The 18,740-nt window shown below is 54.5% G+C and overlaps 2 protein-coding genes across 4 annotated transcripts in view; one reads left to right on the top strand and one right to left on the bottom strand.

The window, feature by feature from the left end:
• CUX2 (cut like homeobox 2) overlaps positions 1 to 8,438 on the top strand; it is a 235,672-nt gene extending 227,234 nt beyond the window's left edge. Inside the window, exon 22 of the mRNA XM_081287918.1 lies at positions 1,572 to 8,438. Coding sequence (XP_081144044.1) covers positions 1,572 to 2,373 — 802 coding nt within the window. The 3' untranslated portion in view covers positions 2,374 to 8,438. The remainder of the gene's footprint in view (positions 1 to 1,571) is intronic.
• Positions 8,439 to 11,428: 2,990 nt separating this feature from the next.
• PHETA1 (PH domain containing endocytic trafficking adaptor 1) lies at positions 11,429 to 18,649 on the bottom strand. 3 transcript variants are annotated; one of them, XM_081287914.1, is made up of 6 exons: positions 18,429 to 18,649; positions 17,436 to 17,615; positions 17,067 to 17,149; positions 15,734 to 15,869; positions 12,998 to 13,640; positions 11,429 to 11,915 (listed from the first exon to the last, which is right to left on the bottom strand). In XM_081287914.1, the coding sequence occupies exons 5-6, from the start codon at positions 13,607 to 13,609 to the stop codon at positions 11,454 to 11,456; spliced, it is 1,074 nt and encodes a 357-aa protein (XP_081144040.1). In that variant the 5' UTR covers positions 13,610 to 13,640; positions 15,734 to 15,869; positions 17,067 to 17,149; positions 17,436 to 17,615; positions 18,429 to 18,649; the 3' UTR covers positions 11,429 to 11,453. The 3 variants fall into 3 exon arrangements, with proteins under 3 accessions (XP_081144040.1, XP_081144039.1, XP_081144041.1); XM_081287913.1 differs by lacking the exon at positions 17,436 to 17,615; XM_081287915.1 differs by lacking the exon at positions 17,436 to 17,615 and having other exon boundaries at positions 11,773 to 13,640; positions 18,429 to 18,642.
• Between the last annotated feature and the right edge of the window lie 91 nt (positions 18,650 to 18,740).

The following is an 18,740-nucleotide window of genomic DNA, read 5'->3' as shown; positions in this document are numbered from 1 at the left end:
CCTATACAACAGGGACAGCATCCACCTCTTAGCTTCCTCAGAGACTGACAAACCAACACGTGCACAGAGCATACCTGGGGCATAGTCAGTGGTAGGTACTGATGGCGTTGCTGTCGCTGCCATTATTACTCCACCCAGCTTGCTCTGTGTCTGCCTCCAAGAAGGCACAGGGAACGGGACCTGGGGCACACACCCAAGACACTCTCACAACCCACTGGATTCAGGCAGGAGCCCTGACAAAGCTCTGGGTCCCTCCCACTCCTGAGGCTGAAAGAATTCCCCTGGTCCCTCCTTGGGTCTGCCTGCTTGGGGTCCTTGGGATGGGGTTTCCTCTTCTGTGGCCCCTGGTGTTGGGAGTCACTGACCTCTAGCAGACTGGACTTCTGGGAGCCAGTCCCAAGCTGGCTCCATGGAGACTGCAGGGGGTCTTCTTGAGCCCAAGCAGAGCCCCTAGGAGTGGGCTTGTGGCAGTATTACAGGGGCCCTAAGCAGGGAGCATCCTCAGTGCCCATGTGGTGCCAGAGAGCAGAGCCTACCCATTCATGTCACTGGTGGAGAGATCTCTTGCTCCCCTAGGAAGAAGGAGGAAGAGGAGCCTGGGGAGTGGGGGTCTCAGGTGTTCAGTCCCAGCCTGGACTTAGGCATTGCACAGATCTGAGCCCAAGGCCTAACTTGGCTGTGTGGCCTTGGCAAGTCACTTTACCTCTCTGAGTCTCATCCTTACTTTACAGACGAGGAACCTAATACCTACCCCACAACTCTTGATCATGATCAAATGAAATAACTTTGGGTATGAACATGTTAAGTATTGCTCATTATCTGACTCACACCAGAGCCTGCCAAACAGTGCATGACAAGGTCCTTACAGCCTTCTCCCCCTCCTTCCCTCCCTGAGTGATGTGGGGACATCTTCTCACCTCTGATTGCCACGAGACTGAGCATTCCATCGTTGCCCAGCATGACCATGCCCACGGTACTAACAAAGCTTGCACAGTGAGCCAGCATCTGGAGTCAGGTTGAAGCCATCCTGCTCTCGGGAGTTTATGATCATGAACTAGGTCACTTCACTATGACCCAATAAATGCTGTAGGATGAGGAGGAATAAAGGTCTTAGGGAAAGGGGATTCTTCCTGGGGAATACTTTAGAGAAGAGGAGGCATTCAAACTTCCTTATTTTGAAGGAAGTATAGGGGTCTGTACCAAGGAACAGAAGGGATTCTTCTCTTAAAAGAAATGACTCTCCAAGGTTATTGCCGCAGAAGAAGACACTATTTCATTTGATAAATGTTTGTTGAGCACCTACTCTGTACCAGGCACTGCAGAGAACTAGAAAATCCTTGCCCCTAGCATCTTCCAGGCCAGCAGGTATTCACAATCACATATCATGCACTGCAGTGAATTCTGGGAAAGATGTACCACAGAATGTATTGAGAAAATTACCAGGGAGTTCCTGCTTTAGATTTGGGAGTCCTCCTGGGCAGTGGGTAGGTCCAAAATACTCCTCATGCAGCTGAGTCCAAGGATCCTGGGTCCCTGGTCCAGCCCCAGGCTCACCACTCTCTCTACCCCAGGTCCCGGATGCGCCGGGAGATGTTGGTGGAGGGAACCCAGGACGAACCAGACCTCGACCCAAGTGGGGGTCCTGGTGTCCTACCACCAGGCCACTCCCAGCCGGACCCTGCCCTGCCAAGCCCTGACTCCGAAGCTGGGGACCAGAAGCCCACTGTGAAGGAACTGGAGCTTCAGGAGGGCTCTGAGGAGCGCATCATGCCCCTGACCGCCCCGGACAGGTCCCAAGTGAGGATCAAGCAGGAGCAGAGCGAAGAGGACACTGAGGAGGAAGTGGGCGGCCAGCCCCAGGACCCAGGGGAGCCAGACAAAGGCCAAGGACCCCCCAAAGAGGAGCATCTTGACCCTCTGAGTAATGATGGACTCCCAAGAGTGGCCCCAGAGCCCCTTCTTTCAGGCGGAAACACCTCAGACTGCACCTCACTACATCCCCCCGAGGAGAGTGAGGCTGGGGGGAGGCTTCACTCGGACCCTCTGAGTTTTAAGTCAGCCTCGGAGTCCTCGCGCTGCAGCCTGGAGGTGTCACTGAACTCGCCCTCAGCTGCCTCCTCACCAGGCCTCATGATGTCTGTGTCACCTGTCCCCTCCTCCTCAGCCCCCATCTCCCCATCTCCACCTGGTGCCCCCCCTGCCAAAGTGCCGAGTGCCAGCCCCACTGCCGACACAGCTGGGGCCTTGCACCCCAACGCCAAGGTGAACCCCAATTTGCAGCGGCGGCATGAGAAGATGGCCAACTTGAACAGCATCATCTATCGGCTAGAGAGGGCTGCTAACCGGGAGGAGGCCCTGGAGTGGGAATTCTGAAGGCAGGGTGAGGGGCATACCCTGGGCCCCCTTCCTTTTCTCACTCGCTGTCCTAGATGGGGTTGGGTCAGGGGGAGGCACGCGACCACCCAAATGTGGACAGCAGAGTTATGCCACTTATGTTTTTTGTTGTAATCCTGGTTCTCTGAAGTTGCAGGTGGGCAGGTGGAGCAAATGCCGTGGCCTCTTCCTTTTGGCATTTCCCACAGCAGGAAGCTTGGGTGACCTGCCCTTTTCCCCGACCCTGGCCCCTCTACAGGAGGCAGAAGCAAAACGGCACCACATTTTCACCTGAAAACTCCAAACTCTTTTAGAAAAATAAAGAAATATTTATAGACCTCTTTTAGATATTTTAATAAAGGATCCTTTGGAATTTATTCCCAGCCGATGCTGTTTTGATATTACAGAGAGTTATGAAATCAGGATGCTGTCACAACTGTTGCGAAGTATACATGGAAGTTGTGTCGTTTTTTTGCCACTAGATGAGATTAAAAGAAGACAATTGTTCAAAGCCATCAGTAAACACTATAAGACTGACCAAATTTAAATAACCTTTGAACCACGGTTTTCCCCATGCCTGTCTGTGAGACACAGCACGCTGCCATTGCCTGTCCAGAAGCCGTGCTGAAGGGAGAAAGTCCAAAAGACTCTAAACGAACACCTCGATGCCGTTGAGGATGTGTTCCATTCTGGTGGTCTGTTCTGCAACCTTGATAACACAGAGTGTCCCGTGCTGTTGTAAATGTCATAGAGATGTGGGCCGTGGCCCAGCGTCCTAGACTAGAGGTGGCATGGTACAAAGCAAACTGTTATACTCCCTGGTTAGGAACCCATCATGCCCATCTGTAGAAAAGATGTGTTTCCAGATCCTTCAGAAAGCTGGGTGTCGGGGCAGGTGCTCTGAGATGGTGCTTTAGCCAGAGTGACCCCTATTCCCAGCCTGAATCATGGCCACACCCAGCAAGTTTCCCCACTGGGCATTCCAGAGAAGACTGGCTGCATCCTCCCTCCTCGTGCTCTCAGAGGGACAGTGCGGTTATCCCACGCACAGTGAAGCTCAGCAGCCAGTGCCAAAGCAGATTCACCCACTAGAGACCCCTGCGGACCTGATCATCACCTTCTCAAGCTGACCCCGGTGCTGCATCTGGAAGGCTGAGTTCAGAACAGCATGTCCACGTACCCCAGTCTCCAAGGCCACCCTTCTTTCCAGCGCATGACTACTGGGAGCCAAGACTCAGCCCCAACTCGGGGGAGCCTTTCCTGCACATTTCGTCGTGTGTCTAGGGAGAGAGCTCCCCATCAGAATGGAGCAGCCTCCAAGGTGGTGGTTAAGCTCTCCATTTTACTTCTTTACATTTTCCAAACTGTGGGAAGGCTAAATTGGGTGACTCCCCGGAATGGTAACAAAAAAGTGACTGTAACTGGTGCCAAGTCAGTGCCAAGGGGAGAGATGGCAGACACATGTGGTGAGTATTTTGAAACCACAGGCAAAACCCAGCGACCAGAAAGGGACAACTGAAGACCGTCTCAGAAATCCCAACTCTAGTGCACCCAGCCCAGGCTGCAGTCCCACACCAGTCAACGTCGACAAAACCCCGGAGGAGGGCCTCGCCCTCCGCACACCCAGGCTATGCACTGAAGAGTTTTCCACTGTATACATTTTTATCCAGATGAAGGTATTTTTATATTTTGACAATAGGAAACAGAGACCAGTTTTCAGAGTACTCCAATCTGGGACAAATGAAACATCGAGTAGCCACCACCGCCCTGTTGCACTAGACACTGGGGAAACACACCACTTTTTACTCTCGGAACCAACGCAATGTTGAAATCCAGGACTCTGATCCTTAGAGAACTCACATTGGCTTTAGTGTGACGGGATTTGATTAAGCACTTAGTCTTCTGAACACAGAAATCCTGTCGTACTCAAAGCTGGCAGACCCGTGAACAGCTCTGTCTGGTTCACGTCCTGCAACGGTAAAACAACACCCACAAAACCCCACAAAACTGTTTCTATGAGAGATTGATGAACTTTGTTTAAAATTTTAAAAAAAAGGAACACATTCTGTAAACAAGTCGCTAAATACAGAATTGTATAATAATTCTGGATGTCCCGCTTCTTTGTTCTGGAGCTGGGGGAGCAAACTGGGGGTCTGAACAGGTCCTCAGAGGTATTTTGCAAAACTCTATTTTTAAAAACTAGTTTTTGAGTTGGGTGCCAACATTAAAATCCAGGGGCATGTTACTTAGGAGACATGAATAGCAGCTCGTCCATCATCTTCCCATATAGACAAGATGTGTTCCCAGATCCTTCAGAAAGCCGGGTGTCAGGCCAGCTCTCAGAGGGTGTTGCTTCAGCAGGGGTGACCCCATTTCCCAGCCTGAACCTTGGCCACACCCAGGAAGTTACTCCACAGGTGTAGAGCATCCTGAGGAGACAGACAAGTCCAGCTTCTCTCGAAAACCCTGGTATCGGCCACACTAGGCCACATTCTAAGGTGAGGAGCGGCCCTCCCTAGACAGCGCAAGGCCCTTGACTTATCTCCACCTGGGCCCTGTGGCATCTGGGTTGACGACTGTGCTTTGGGCTCCAACTGCCCTGAAGAAAGAGGGAAGGATTTTTCCCACTTGTTTTGTGTTGTTTGTGTGTGTGTGTGTGTGTGTGTGTGTGTGTGTGTGGTGCTGGGGATTGAACCTAGGACCTGATGCATGCGAGGGAAGCACTCTACCAACTGAGCTATGTCCCCAGCCCCGATTTTTTCCACTTGTGCAGCAGAATGGAAACTGGTTGCTTAGTCTCTGGGGCCTGGTACAGGAGTCAAGGTCGTACCCTGTCCCCGCATCTGTGGCTTCAGACCAGCCAGCTGGTAAGCAGTTTCCACTTCAGGGAAGTGTGGGGCGGTCAGTGCCTCAGCCTCCCAATAAGATGCCAAGAGGGACTAACTGGGGGTAAACAGCCTCAGACTCTTCCCCGGTGTGTAACCAGAGCCTCAGGTTTCCTCACCTGTAAAATGGGCAACTCACAGCAACTGACTCAGGGTCATTCTGAGGAATGAGCCTCAGCACGTAAGACGTGTGGAGTGGGAGTCCAGCAGCTGACACTATCAGTGGGCAGGTTCCTTCTGTCCACAGACAGGCTGCAGAATGGGTTTTGTGTGTGACCAGTAATGTTGAGAGAGCCCTGAAGTGGCACTAAACATGACTCACCCATGAGCCAAAGCCACATGGCATCCCCAGGCAAGCTGCCCCTCACACCCGCCGCCTGAAAACCTTTCACTCACCCCACTTCTTCCTCCTGTCCCCACAGTGGGAATTAAGTGACCAAGTTTCCCCACCCCAGCTAGTAGAACTGTAACTCCAACCCTCGAGATGCCCTGACAACCCATCATGGGGCGTGGAGCTGGGAGAAGAAGGGGCTGAGGGCCGAGACCCATCAGAGCTCCCATGAAGGGGTGACATTTGGGGTGGGCCCAGGCCCTCTTCAGAGCTGCACCTCTCAAAACTGTGCATGCCCCAATCCCTTACTTCCCCAGCTGCAAAGGGGGTGATAGCAACGACACTGTCCCCACAAAGCAGTTGCAAAGGTTCAAAATGGTTGTAAAATCTGAACTCCCAAGGAGTGTTTCCTTGAGTCCTGAGTTCTCAGCTCTTGAGAAACTGGAAAGTCAGGAAGAAGGCAGGGCATGGTGTCCTGAATCCCAGAGACTCAGGGGAGGCTGAGGCAGGAGGATCACAAGTTCCAGACTCCCTGGGCAACTTAGCCACCCCTATTTCAAAATAAAAATGGCTGAGAGCATGATTCAGGGGCAGAGGAGAGTAGAGAGCTGAGCTAAGGGCAGTGTGGCAACTGTTCACTCACCTGCTGAGTATTTATTGAGTGCCTGCTGTGTGCTCAGGGCTTTGATGGGGAAGTTCAGGAACTGAGAACAGTAGTGAGGCCCAGGAGGAGGGAACACCAGCAGGAAACGGGACAGAGGCAAGAAGGGGCGAAGTCCTAAGGAGGCTGGAATACAGGGCAGAGGCATGGGAGGAAGAAACAAGGCATCCTTATGAAGAAGCACCGTGGGGCCTGGTGGGAAATACACCTTTCTCCCAAGGGTACTGGGGAGCCATGGAGGGAGTGAGGCCTGGCATTCGGGTGGGCATACTTGTACTCTTAGGAAATTAGGAGGTTCCACCTGCTGGGAGATGGCAGGCCAGAGGATAGCGGCAGGGTCCTTCCACATAGGCCTCCACGCTGCTTGCTTCCCCACCCCTGTCTGCCTTGTCTCCTGGTTGAGCCCCCCCACACACACACATTTGGCAGCAGCTGCACATCCCAGGTAAATGAACAAAGCCAGACCTGGCCTCAGGGCCCTGGCCGCTGAGCTAGGGGGTCACTTGAAAGCCTGGCTCCACAGTCAAGGTACAGCTTGCATTGCTATGGAAACTGGGCTGCCTGCCCCATGCTAAATCCACCCTCCAATGTAAGAGCACTGGGGCAGGGGCTCAGGCAGGGGACTGCCCAGAAAGGCAGCTGGGTGACCTTGGCCAAGGTGACTCCTTACTCCAGGTCCCCCTTGACTTTAATGGCCTCGGGCCAGTGCCCTGAGGTGTAGCAATGAAAGCACTGGCTTTGAGCTGAGTCTGCCCTGGGTTTACCTCCACCATGGGGCACCCCAGGGCCCTTCAGTGAGCCTGGGTTTCCTCATCCGTGCAATGGCATGGTCATAGCAGCATCTTCTCTGGTTACAGCTGTCCTTACTGTACAATAAACAATGTCACAACCTCATGGCTTAAAGCAAGAAACATTTGTGTTCCACAGCTTCTGTGGGCCAGGAATCTGGGGCTGGCCTGACTGGATGATTCTGGCTGGCGGACTCTCAGGTTTCACTTAAGCCATCAGCGAGGGCTGCAGTTAACCAAGGCAGCACTGGGGCTGGCCCCCTGCTTCCAAGATGGTGCACTCCCACGGCCACCAGGCAGGTGGGCCTCAGTCCCTTTCCAGCTGGGCCTCTCCATGCGGCAGGTGACTTTTCAGAATACCAAGGTGGAAACTACAGGGTACCCTGTGACCTAAATTTGGAAGTCCTATTATCCTGTCCCCAGCATCCTGTTAGCCCCACAGGCTGCCTAAGATTTGGTGTGGGAGAGTGGGGAAGCAAGAGGAGGAGGCAAGTTTTACTTAAGAGAGGGATAGCACACCTGTGATCCCAGCAGCTCAAGAGGCCAAGGCAGGAGGGTTGCGAGTTCAAAGCCAACCTCAGCAACTTAATGAGGCGCTAAGTAACTCAGTGAGGCCCTGGCTCTAAATAAAATACAAAAAAGAGCTGGGGATGTGGCTCAGTGGTTGAGCATCCCCAGTACCAAACAAAAGGGGGACAGAAGTAGAGGAGACTTCTCCAGAGAGAAGGGGGCCCGGAGCTGGGTGCCTGTAGGAGGGGTGTGTCTTGCTCTTTTACAGACCCCAGAGTCCCCCACTCTCTCTTTCTTCTCCATGTGTCTACCCGAGGGCAGGAAGGAGCAGCACAGGGTAATGGCAGTGTTGGGAAGTGTGATCCTTGAGATTAGCTGTTAGCAACCAGCGATACCCAGCCCTCAGTGCCCCAGCTGGCTCAAATGCGGTCTAAAGGTGGAGCCACTGATAGGGCATCAGTCAGAGGAAGCAAGGCCAGGGCACTGGGTTGCATTGGATCTCTAGGTGTGCTGCCCGTGAAGGACACTGACAAAACGAGAAAATGAGGAGTCGAGAGTAAATATTCCTTGAGTGTCTTGTCGCAGGCAGGAGCCACTGGGTTGAAAGAAACTGCACATAGTTGATGGGGGGACCCCAGGCAGGGGCCTGTGTGAAGTCCACTTTGATCTGTCCAGTTCTCTAACAGGTCTGGTTGTCTTCTCTCTCTGACATCAGGACTTCCTGGCCCATCAGGTCTTCAGTCAAGTGCCTTCAGGTACCTTATTTTCTATTCCCCAACTCAAAACTCTCAAGACCCTGATTGGCTCAGCCTGTGTCTTGGGACCAATGCTTGCCCAAGGAGCTGTAACCAGGAGGGAAGGAAGAAGTGGGGGGGCATGACTGGCCTCTCTATGACTACTCTACCCCGCTAGCAGACAGCTGTCCCTGGACCATGAAGAGAGATCAACCAATTACTTTGAGAACTGGCCTGACGAGACTGGCATCCATACTCCATGTGCAGGTAAACCCAACAGGGGCAGCCCAACTGCCTGGCAGGATCGGGCAACCCCTTTGGAAGCTCGGAAAAAGAAACACTTCCTTGGCCATGGTTTTATGTATTTATCGTGGCACTGGAGATTGAACCCACTGAGCTGCATCCTTGCTATTTTGAGACAGTGTCTTGCTAAGTTGCCCCAGCAGGCCTGCAGCTTACCACTCTCCTGCCTCAGCTTCCTGAGTCACTGGAATCTAGTCTGAGTCACTGCACCTGGCTCCCCACTTACTTCTTCAGAATGAATGGTAGTCCGCTATTCATCTAGACCACATGGTCTACCCATTCATCTGTGGGTGGACACTGGGGACGCTTCCGCTTTGTGGCCATGGTGAATAGGCTGCTATGAACACTCTCTAAGCCCCTGCTCTCAATTCTTATGGCATCTACCCAGAAGTGGAATTGCTGGTGACTATTTTTAACAGTTTGAGGAACCACCAGGCTTTTCCACAGAAGCTGCTCCATTTCACATCCCCACAGACACTACACGAGGGTTCCCACTTCTCCACGCCCTGCCCACACCCGCCGTCTTTCTTCCTAGCAGTCATCCTGAGAGGTGCAAGGTGGGCTCCTGTGGTCCTGGTCTGCACATTCCTGTTGATTAGTGACGCGGCGCATCTTTTCAGGTGCTCACTGGCCATTTGTGCACCTTTTTTGGAGAAATGTCTAATCAAGCCCTTTGCCCATTGTTTTATCAGGTAGTTTTGTTGTGACTGTCAATGCTGTTGGGTTCTGGGGTTTCTACATATTCTGCACGTCACTCCTTAACCAGATTGCAAAATGATTTGCACATAGTTTCTTATGGCCCATCTTTTAAAAAGACTTCATCAGAAAATGCAAAAAAAAAAAAAAAAAAAAAAAAAAAAAACCCTCTGCTGGACTTAGTGTGTTATTTTACCACCATGGAGGGTTTCATTCCATTTGGGATGCTGAGATGGAGCTGTTGGGACAGGGAGCAGGCACACACTCACCAAGTATGTGTTAGGTAAGGGGAGGGGGTAGGGTAGGGCCGAGGGAGTGGGCAGTTGGCATCTGATCTAACTACAGAGCAGGGACAAAGCCCTGTTCAGAATCTTACGAGGTGCAGAGCCACATGGGGAGGAAACCTCTCTTTTGGGTCCGTTCTTTTGGGAGAACAGAGATGGAAGGCTTCCAGGGAAAGGATGAGAAGCAGCGGCCCCCCTCACTGTTGAGAGAGCCCCACTTGAGCACTGACCTTGCCAAGCCAAGAGCACTCTACAGCTGGTTACCCAGAACTGCCCGCCTCAGAAGTCTCTGGCTTATCTATTAGGAAGCTCAGGCAACAGACAACAACAACAAAAAATCCCACTCATGGCTCTACACAAGAACATCTATTACCTCAAATAACAAGATGTCTAGAGGAAGGGCAGGTTCCTGGGTCCACTGATGCAGCTGTTCAAGGCCATTTTCAATCTCACATGGGCATTTTCTTTAGAGTGGCCTACTTTGTGACAGCAAGGTGACTGCCACAGCCCCAGACGTCACCAACATCAACTCCCCACCAGAGGGCAACTCTCTATGTTCTCTTTTAAGAAGACCCTTCCGCTCACATGGCCTTTGGCAGCTAAGGTTTAGCCAATCCCTGCAGGTCCAACAGCAGCAGCGTAACCAGCCATTCAGGGTGGATGGATGTTGGGCAGCCTGCCCTGACCTCTTGCCTGCATGCTCCCTTTGAGGGTCTCACCCTCACTCCAGTGGCTTCTCAGAATATTCCTTCCGCCATGTACAGTGTCCCCCTTAGACTTGTGCCCTGAACATCTCCCCCGTCCAGAGGAAGCCTGGTCCCTTAGCAGGTGACGCACTTTTTGGCACTGACGGGCTCTGCTCCCAACACCCTCAGGCAGCTTGGTGGCAAGGTTCTGGCAGGTGAGGGCACTTCTGCAACCTCCCCCTTACAGTTGGCTCTCTCCTGCTATTTCCCCCATTCTGTGCCCATCCCCTGCGGTGGGCACTGTGGTCACAAATGCCACAGGCAGTGCCCTGACTCAGTCTGTGTGGGGAGCCACTTCCCCAGCCCCACTTGGCTGAGGTCCCTCCAGCAATGGGACTAATGACTCAGCATGCGCTGGAATGTTTGGTGGCACGACCTCCTGACCTTAGTATTTTTAATTTCTTGAACACGAGGACTGTAAGTTGCTCATCCTAAGCCACATTTTCCTGAGTGCGCATTTTTCCAGGCTGCCGAGGCAGACCTGTGACCCTAGTGCTGAGTTCAAGTAGGGCAGACCTACGGCCCCCTACATCATGCTAGTTCTCGTCTGTGAAACCCCATTAGCCCCCAAAGACAAGCAGCCTGAGAGGCAGCACCACCGCGGGGCACACACAACAGACATTACTAATCCATCACAGGCCCTTCCCTCTGAGCTTGGATGGGTGCAAAACTGCTCTTTACTCCAGGGCCCCTGGCAGCCACCAAGAAGTGATGAATGACAAGACCCAGGTTATGACTTCCATTTGCCATCCCTGACAGTGTCCCTCCCAACCCTCAGGCCCTGGGCCCACAGTTGACTTTCAAATCCTCTTCCTTCCCGCTGCCTTCTCTCCCTTCTGCAAAGGAACTTTGTGTTCCATTTTCCCTCCTAGTCCTCCTGAAGTCACTGCCTACCACAGAATCCCAGCTGTGTGGCCTTGGGGAATACCGTAACCTCTCTGAGCCTCAGTTTCCTCATCTATCAAATGGCCAGCATTTGATAGCTTCCCTGAGAGGTTGTGAGAATATGTCTGGCATCAGCCACAAGGAGCCACACATTGGTCACCTCCCTTGTAGGGCCTGCTCTGGCTCTGCCAGGCAAATCTGTTGGGGGAAAAAGGACACAATCAGCCAATCCTCAACAGACTTCTTTATTTGAGCCCTTATATCTCCCTCCCAGGCTCACATTTCTCCCCAAACTCAACCCTGGAGGCAGCTGGACTGCATGGTGTGCTTTGGGAGGAGAGGAGCATCCCTTGCCCCCAGGAGACTGGGGCCACTGTACCTTTAGAATTTGTAAACCTGCACCCACCAGCTGGGCCTGGCCAGGTCTTCCTGAGCCCCAGAGCCTGTGGACAGGAGCCACCATCACCCATACTGCTCAGTACTCGGAGAGGAATGAGGGACCATACCAAGACTCCAGAGGCACGTGGCCAGGGGACAGCAGAGCTTGCCAGAGAGGGCAAAGGACAGATGAGATCCCCTGTCCAGCACCTCGGCATCTCAGAGCCACCTGTGCCTCTGCAGCTGAGGCCACCCCTCCCTGGGAACTGTGCCACCCAAGCTGAAGTGGCTTTCTTCCTGCCACCCAACAGGAACAAAAGCAGGGCAAACACCAAGATCCACTGCCAGAAAAACAAACAAAAAAGAACATCCTAAATATTTAAAAATAAAATTCACAGCCCCAGACAAGCCCCAGCCCACTGAGCCAGCAGGGAGCTGGGGAGGCCTTGATTGCAGACCCTCCCAATATTTCCCCAGCCCCAGGCTCTCCAAAGACAGAAGAGGAAGGAGTAGGGGCTGAGTCTGTAGGTCACCAAGGAGCAGCCTTTGGGGAATAAAGGTGGAGGTGAGGTGTCCTCAGGGCTCCCTGGTGCAGGGAGCTGAGGACTGTAAACATGACCCAGGTGGAGCCAGGGGTGTCCCGGCCCCAGGGTTCTTCCTGGATGAAGAATGGGCACTGCGGTGAGTGAGGAGGAGAGCCAGTCAGCAGCTGGCCTCCAAGCACAGGAGTCCTGGGAAATCGGGGATACAGGGGCTGGAGGCCAAGCACAGCTCTGCAGCTGCTGTTGCCCACGGGGTCAGTACCTAGCCCTTGCCCGAGTGAGTCAGCAGTGAAGTGCCCCCCCAACCCCCCGCCAGGAACCTACTGGAAAGAGCTGCCCAGCCCAGGGCTAGAGGTCAGGCAGCCAGCAGAGAGGTCCCACCCAGGCCTGGGGAAAGAGCTGGCTGGGGAGGTGACTGAGGAACGCAGTCAAGGACAGCATGAGGGGGCCCGAGGCTGCAGCCCGCAAGGAGCATGGCCTCCAGGAGCTCTGGGACCAGATGAGCTCACCCTAAGGTCTCGCACTAAAATCCGCACCTGCCAGCGGACGGCCCAGGCAGGGCAGCTTCTCTGGCAGGTGCTACAGCAAAAGGTCCAGCCAGGAGCGGCGCTGCGCCCAAGCCCTCCTTCCGCCAGGGAAGGCGCCCTGGGGACAGAGCCACGTGTCCGGCCAAGCCGGGAGGCAAGTTGCCTGCAAGAGCCAACCCCTCAGACCCCTAGGGCAGCCCCTGGACCTGGCTCCTCTTAGCGACAGGACGGGCGGTAGGGCACAGTCTTAAGGACCCAGGGACAGGCCCAGCGTCTCTAGCTCGGCTGGGACTTGGGTCCGAGACCTCAGGGCCGGGCCCTGCTGCTGAGCCACTGGTTGCGCAGTGCCCTCACCTCCTGCCCGTACCACTCGTGCAGCCGGATGAAGGGGGCCGAGTCCAGGGGACCGTGCGGCGCCGAGGCCCTGCGGCGCGGAGGCAGCGGGGGCCGCTCCGGGCCCGGCTGCGCGGCAGGGGCGGCGGGGGTCTCGGCGCTCCACACGGCGCAGGCGCAGCCGTTCTCCCGCGGCGGGAGCGCGCTGGGCCTGCGGGGCGGGGCCGCGCCGCCCGCCGCGCGCATGGCCGCCAGCTGCTGCTCCAGCTCGCGCACCACGAGCCGCAGGTAGTCGAAGCTGGCCCGCGACAGCGCCTTCACCCAGCCCTCCATGGCCGCTTGGCTCTCGGCCGCCAGCACGTAGGTGCGCGCCCGCGCGCCCGCGAAGCGCACGGCGAAGGCGAACTCCTCAGCGGCCTCCACCAGCTCCACCGTGCAGCCCTCCAGGATGATGACGCCCACGGGCTCGCGGCTGCCCGGCTCCTCGAAGTAGAAGAGCATGTTGCCGCGCAGCACGAACCAGCGGCGGTGGTAGGCCGCGTGGCGCCCGCCCTTCTTGTACAGGAAGCCCGCGTTGTCCACCGGCGCGTCGCACGTGGCGTAGAAGGCCAGGCTGCGCTCGTTCAGCTTCATGGTGACCGGCCAGGCCTGGGGGCAGCGCGGGCTGTCCCGCACCGGGATGGCCAGTTATTCGCCTTCCCAGCGCCTCACAGCCCCCCTCTCCGCACCAACCCGGCCATGCCACAGGTGAGGAAACTGAGGCTCAGAGTGGACGCGGCCTCCCCGGAGCAGGCGGGACTCTGCCTGGGTCTCACAGCCCCTGTCGATCTGCATCCCTAAATGTCCTACTTAACATACTCACTTATTTAATCACACAGCAAACCTTGGGTGGTGGGGACTGGCCGTACTCCCATTTGACAAATGAGGAAAGAGGCACAGAATTTAATCACAAGGCAAACTGGGCAGAGCTGAAAGTCAAACCCAGGTTTCATTTCAGGCCAGGCTGTTTCCACCACCCTGGACAGTGTTGCAGGGACTTACTTTGTCCATCAAATATTAAGCACCTTTTGTGCACAAGGGCCACAACAATAAACAAGATTGACAGGGTCCCTGCCCTTGTGGTACCAACATGCTGGTGGAAGGAGATGAATAATTAACCAACAGATCGAAGGTTAACACTGCAGCCGTGTGCCTGTAATCCCAGCGGCTTGGGAAGCTGAGGCAGGAGGCTCCAGAGTTCAAAGCTCAGGCAATTCAGTGGGACCCTGTCTCAAAATAAAATATAAAAGGGCCAGGGATGTGGCTCAGTAGTTAAACACCCCTGGTTCCAATCCCTCATACCAAAAAAAAAAAAAAAGAATTAAGACTGTAAATATCACAGTCTTAACATGATATGGAAAAAATAATAAGCAAGGCACAGTGCTGCAAACCTATAATCCCAGCAACAAGAGGCTGAAGCAAGAGGATGGCAAGTCCAAGGCCAGTCTTGGCAATTTAGCAAGACCCTGTCTCAAAAATAAATAAAAAGGGTTCAGTTGTAAAACATCCCAAGGTTCAATCACTAAGACTGGGAAGGGGTTCAGGAGTGTTGGAAACAAGAATAGGGTACTCAAAGGAAGCCATCCTAAGATGACATGTGAGCAGAGGCTTGGAGGTGAGGGGAGAGCCAGAGCTTTGGAGGAAGGGCATGCCAGGCAGCAGGAACAGCAAGTGCAAGGCCCCCTGTGGTGGTAACCTGCTGATGTGCTTGCAGGACAACCCAAAGGCTGACGGGGCAGCAGGCAGAAGGGGGAGAGAAGGAAGATGCAATCAGAAGTAGTTGTTGGGAAACAGAATAGATGACGATGTGGGCTCAGGGCCTAACCCAGACTTACAGGGAGGAAGGGGCAGAAAGCACTGTGTACTATTCAGCAAAAAGGAATTTAGCCAGGTGCTGTGGCGCATGCCTGTAATCCCAGCAGCGCAGGAGGCTGAGGCTGGAGGATCATAAGTTCAAAACCAGTCTCAGCAACGGTGAGGCACTAAGCAACTCTGAGACCCTGTCTCTAAATAAAATACAAAATAGGGCTGGGGATGTGGCTCAGTAGTTGAGCACCTCTGGGTTCAATCCCCGGTAGCAAAAAAGAAGAGGAATCTAACTGGCTGTACTTGGCCACAGTGTTTCCATCCATCTTCTCTCAAATACATGATTGGGTAACACTGGCCAGGTAGGACTTACTGGGAGGTGGCACATGGGTTCCCAGTGTGGCCATGCCTTCCCCTGGCTGTGTGCACCCCGTGCTCCCTCTTCACAGCCTCACCCTGCATAGGAGGGTAGGTTTGTAATGTCTCTGGGGTGTAGTGGGTCCTTGATTAATGTTCCTGCCTAGGTGGTGCCTTTCTTGAGTCCTAGAGGAATGAGGTCTGGGTGGTGGCTCTCCTCAGAGCACCACAGTAGGGCCACCTGACCCAGGGCGGAGGGGACAGTTGCTCCAACCAAGTCCTCATTTTCCTGCTGCCTCATGCCACCCACCTGGGCAGGAGGCTCTATCAGCTTGTCCTGACCCGTGGCAAGGCCGCGGCCCCTGTTCAGTCGCCATTCTCCTTCCTTGAGCTATGTAACTTCAAACCTGAGCTGTCCCTCTCCAAGCCTCAGTTTCAGTCCCTGCAAAATAGGGCCCACTCATCCGCACACCTCCCCAAAACAACTCCCAAGTAGACCCTGGTCCCTTATCTCACAGGAACCTCGCCACACACAGTTGCCCATTTCCCTCCTACCTCTTAGGCCGCTGCTTGCCGCCCCGCCCTCTGGTCAGCTAGTCACAGGTCAGTCGGTTCACACGTCAGCTCTGCAGTATCCAGGCTGGGTGACCCCAGGCAAGCTGTTAGCCTCCTTGGGCCTTTGTTTCTGCATCTGTAAAAGGGGATCATAGCAGCACCTAAATCAGAGTAACCGTGATGAGGAAGACAGTGACCATGTGGAATGCCCGTGGCACAGTGTTGGGCACTCTGCAGTGACAACATTTGACATTCTCCTGGGCCTCCCCAAATGCTCCCTCTCATATGCCCAATCTGAGTAAACAGCTCTTAATGTCCCTCTCACCACCACATCTGATCACTAAGGCCAGCTAAACCCTTCAACATATTTCAAATTAGTGGCCTAAAATGTTTACCCAGCCCCCCATTTTAGGCCCCTATCTGTCCTAGCTGGGATGGCTACAGTAATCTCTTCACTAGTCTCCCTGCCTCCTTCCTTGCCTCCTCCCTATCCATGGATCTCAGGGTAGGATCCAAATCTCCTCCCCAGACCCCTCTTCTGGGCCCACTGAAATCAACTCCCTATGGAGGGATCCTATTGAAATGAAGTCTTGGTTGGTGCAATGGTGCACGCCTGTAATCTCAGTGGTTTGGGAGGCTGAGGCAGGAGGACCACAAATTTGAGGCTAGCCTCAGCAACTTAGCAAGGCTCTAGACAACTTAGTGAGGCCCTGTCTCAAAATTATAAAAAGTGCTGGGGATGTGGCTCAGTAGTAAAGCAGCCAGAGTTCAATCTCAGCACACAAAACAAGCAAATAAATAAACAAAACAAAGTCATATCCCTTCCCTCCTCTGCTCTTGGCTCTCCCATGGCTCCACACTTCTCTCATAAAATTTAACCCTCCCACTGGGTGCAGTGGTGCGCACAGATAATCCCAGTGACTTAGGAGGCTGAAGCAGCTAGGGCAACTTAGAAAAAATAAAAAGGGCTGGGAGTATGAGAGTGTATCCCAGTGGTAAAGTGCCCCTGGGTTCCATCCCCAGTGACACACACACATACACACACATATACACACACACAAACACACACATATACACACACACACACACACACACACACACACACGACTCAGTCTTCCCCGTGACTTCCAAGTTCCCTTTCCTACCTCTTTCCCCCTTGCTCCCTCAGCTCCAGCCACCCCAGCCTCCTTTCTGTTCCTCAAATGCACCAGGCACATTCCCACCTCACGACAACTCCACAGCCTCAGCTCCACTACCCCCTGGGGATGCAGTCCCTGGCCACCCCATGCACGCAGACTGCTAATCACCCTCCTGTATGCCAACCTGAAATTACCTGGGTCATTTTTGCCTGCTCCAGGAGGACAGGGATTTTTTGTCCGAATTCCAGTCCCTGACAGGTAGTTGATGCTCAGGTACCTACAGAATGAATGAAGCATTCTTAAACCTCTCCCTGCAAGCAATCTGCGTTCCCCCCCCCCCCCATACATGCATGGATGTGGAAACTGAGACACAGGATGAGGAGCTGTCCCAAAGGACACGGCTCCCAGCAAATAGCACAAATAGGGGACTGATTGCCATGGCCCCTGCCTCTAGCAGCCTAGCAAGAAAGGGAAGGGCCGGAAGCTGGAGGGAGCGCCTGGTCCCCAGCCTGGATTATTTCCCACACTGCTTTCCAACAAGTTCAGAGTCCGGCTCTGTGCACCTTTGCTGATTCCATAGCCTGTGGCCAGACAGGAAGCCAGAGGAGGCCAAGTTCCTGCCTCTGCCAGCCCAGGCTGGAGGACCTTGAATGACTTCACCGTTTTGAGCCTCAGTTTCCTCACTTGTTAGGACTGCAGAAAGGTTCAGTGAACTGATATAAGGGGAAAACAGATGATAAACTCTGGAAGAGAAATTAAAAAATATTATCTACTGTGAGTTGAGGTTTTCACAACCTCTTCTACAAAATGAAACATAAACATTCATCCCACTGGGAAAGGCTAAATCAAAGAATTCTAAAGAGTTATTTTGCAAAATGTTTGATAGGTATTGCTTATTCAGGGAAGAAGCTGTCAAAAGGACAAATAATTAGCCTCAGGTCTCCAAGGGGACAGCTGGCACCAGAACCAGGCCTCTGGGGAAACGGAGGCATGGATGGCATGTTGGCACTCATTTAAGGAAAGAAGCCCAAACCACAAGTCCTGGGGTTGAGTCCAGATGCCCTGAATGTTCCCCAGCAGTGGGCGTAGGGGAGAGGGTGTGGCAGGCACAGGCTGAAAAACATGTGCAGAGAGCCCCTGCCCAGTTGGGGCTACAAGGTCACCAGAACCTGCATCCCGGGTTGACACAGACCCTTGCCCTTGCAGGGACTGGCAATCCAGGTGTGGCCCCGCTCCTAGTTGCCCTCTGTCCCTTTGTGTGTTGTGTGCGGGAGCTTCTGAGTTCCTTAAAGGACAGCCAGAGCCCCAGATGGAGAGGTCAACCGCAAGAGGGACGCCAACTGGAGGGCTGTCCGCTGAGCTCTCCCCAGGGGCCCACGTCCTTTATGGGGATGGGGGTCATCAGCTCAGTTCGCCGGGCAGCCAGGGAATTATCACCGGAACGGAATCTCAAGTGGCAAGATCCGCAGCAGGGCACCCGAGGCCCACCGCGGCTGGCCACAGCCCCGCGTCCCCTCGCTGGTCTCCTGCAGGGGTCCCCGCCAGGCCGGCCTTACCTCGCTGCGCAGGCCTAGGGCGGTGGCGGGACGGGAGGAGCGGGGCCGAGAGGCGGCCGGCCATGGCCCAGGACCCGCTCCGTGGCAGCGACCGGCCACAGCGGCGCTTTGTCTCCTGGGCGGTGCGGCCGGCGCAGCCGCGGGAGAGTGTCACTCGGACGCAAGCGGGCGGGGCGACGGGCCAGTCGGAGACCCGCGGGCGCGCCCCTTTAACCTCCCCCGCCCGCCCGCGCAGGGCCCGCCCCCGCGTCCCTCCCGCCCCGCGATTGGCCAGCCCCGGCCCGGCACGCCCCCGGATTCGCCACGCCCCTA

This window comes from Spermophilus citellus, assembly GCF_964194105.1.
Source record: "Spermophilus citellus genome assembly, chromosome: 3".
Lineage (NCBI taxonomy): Eukaryota > Metazoa > Chordata > Mammalia > Rodentia > Sciuridae > Spermophilus > Spermophilus citellus.
The sequence above is the reverse complement of the archived record's forward strand: the minus strand, read 5'-3'. Positions and strand labels throughout refer to the sequence as shown.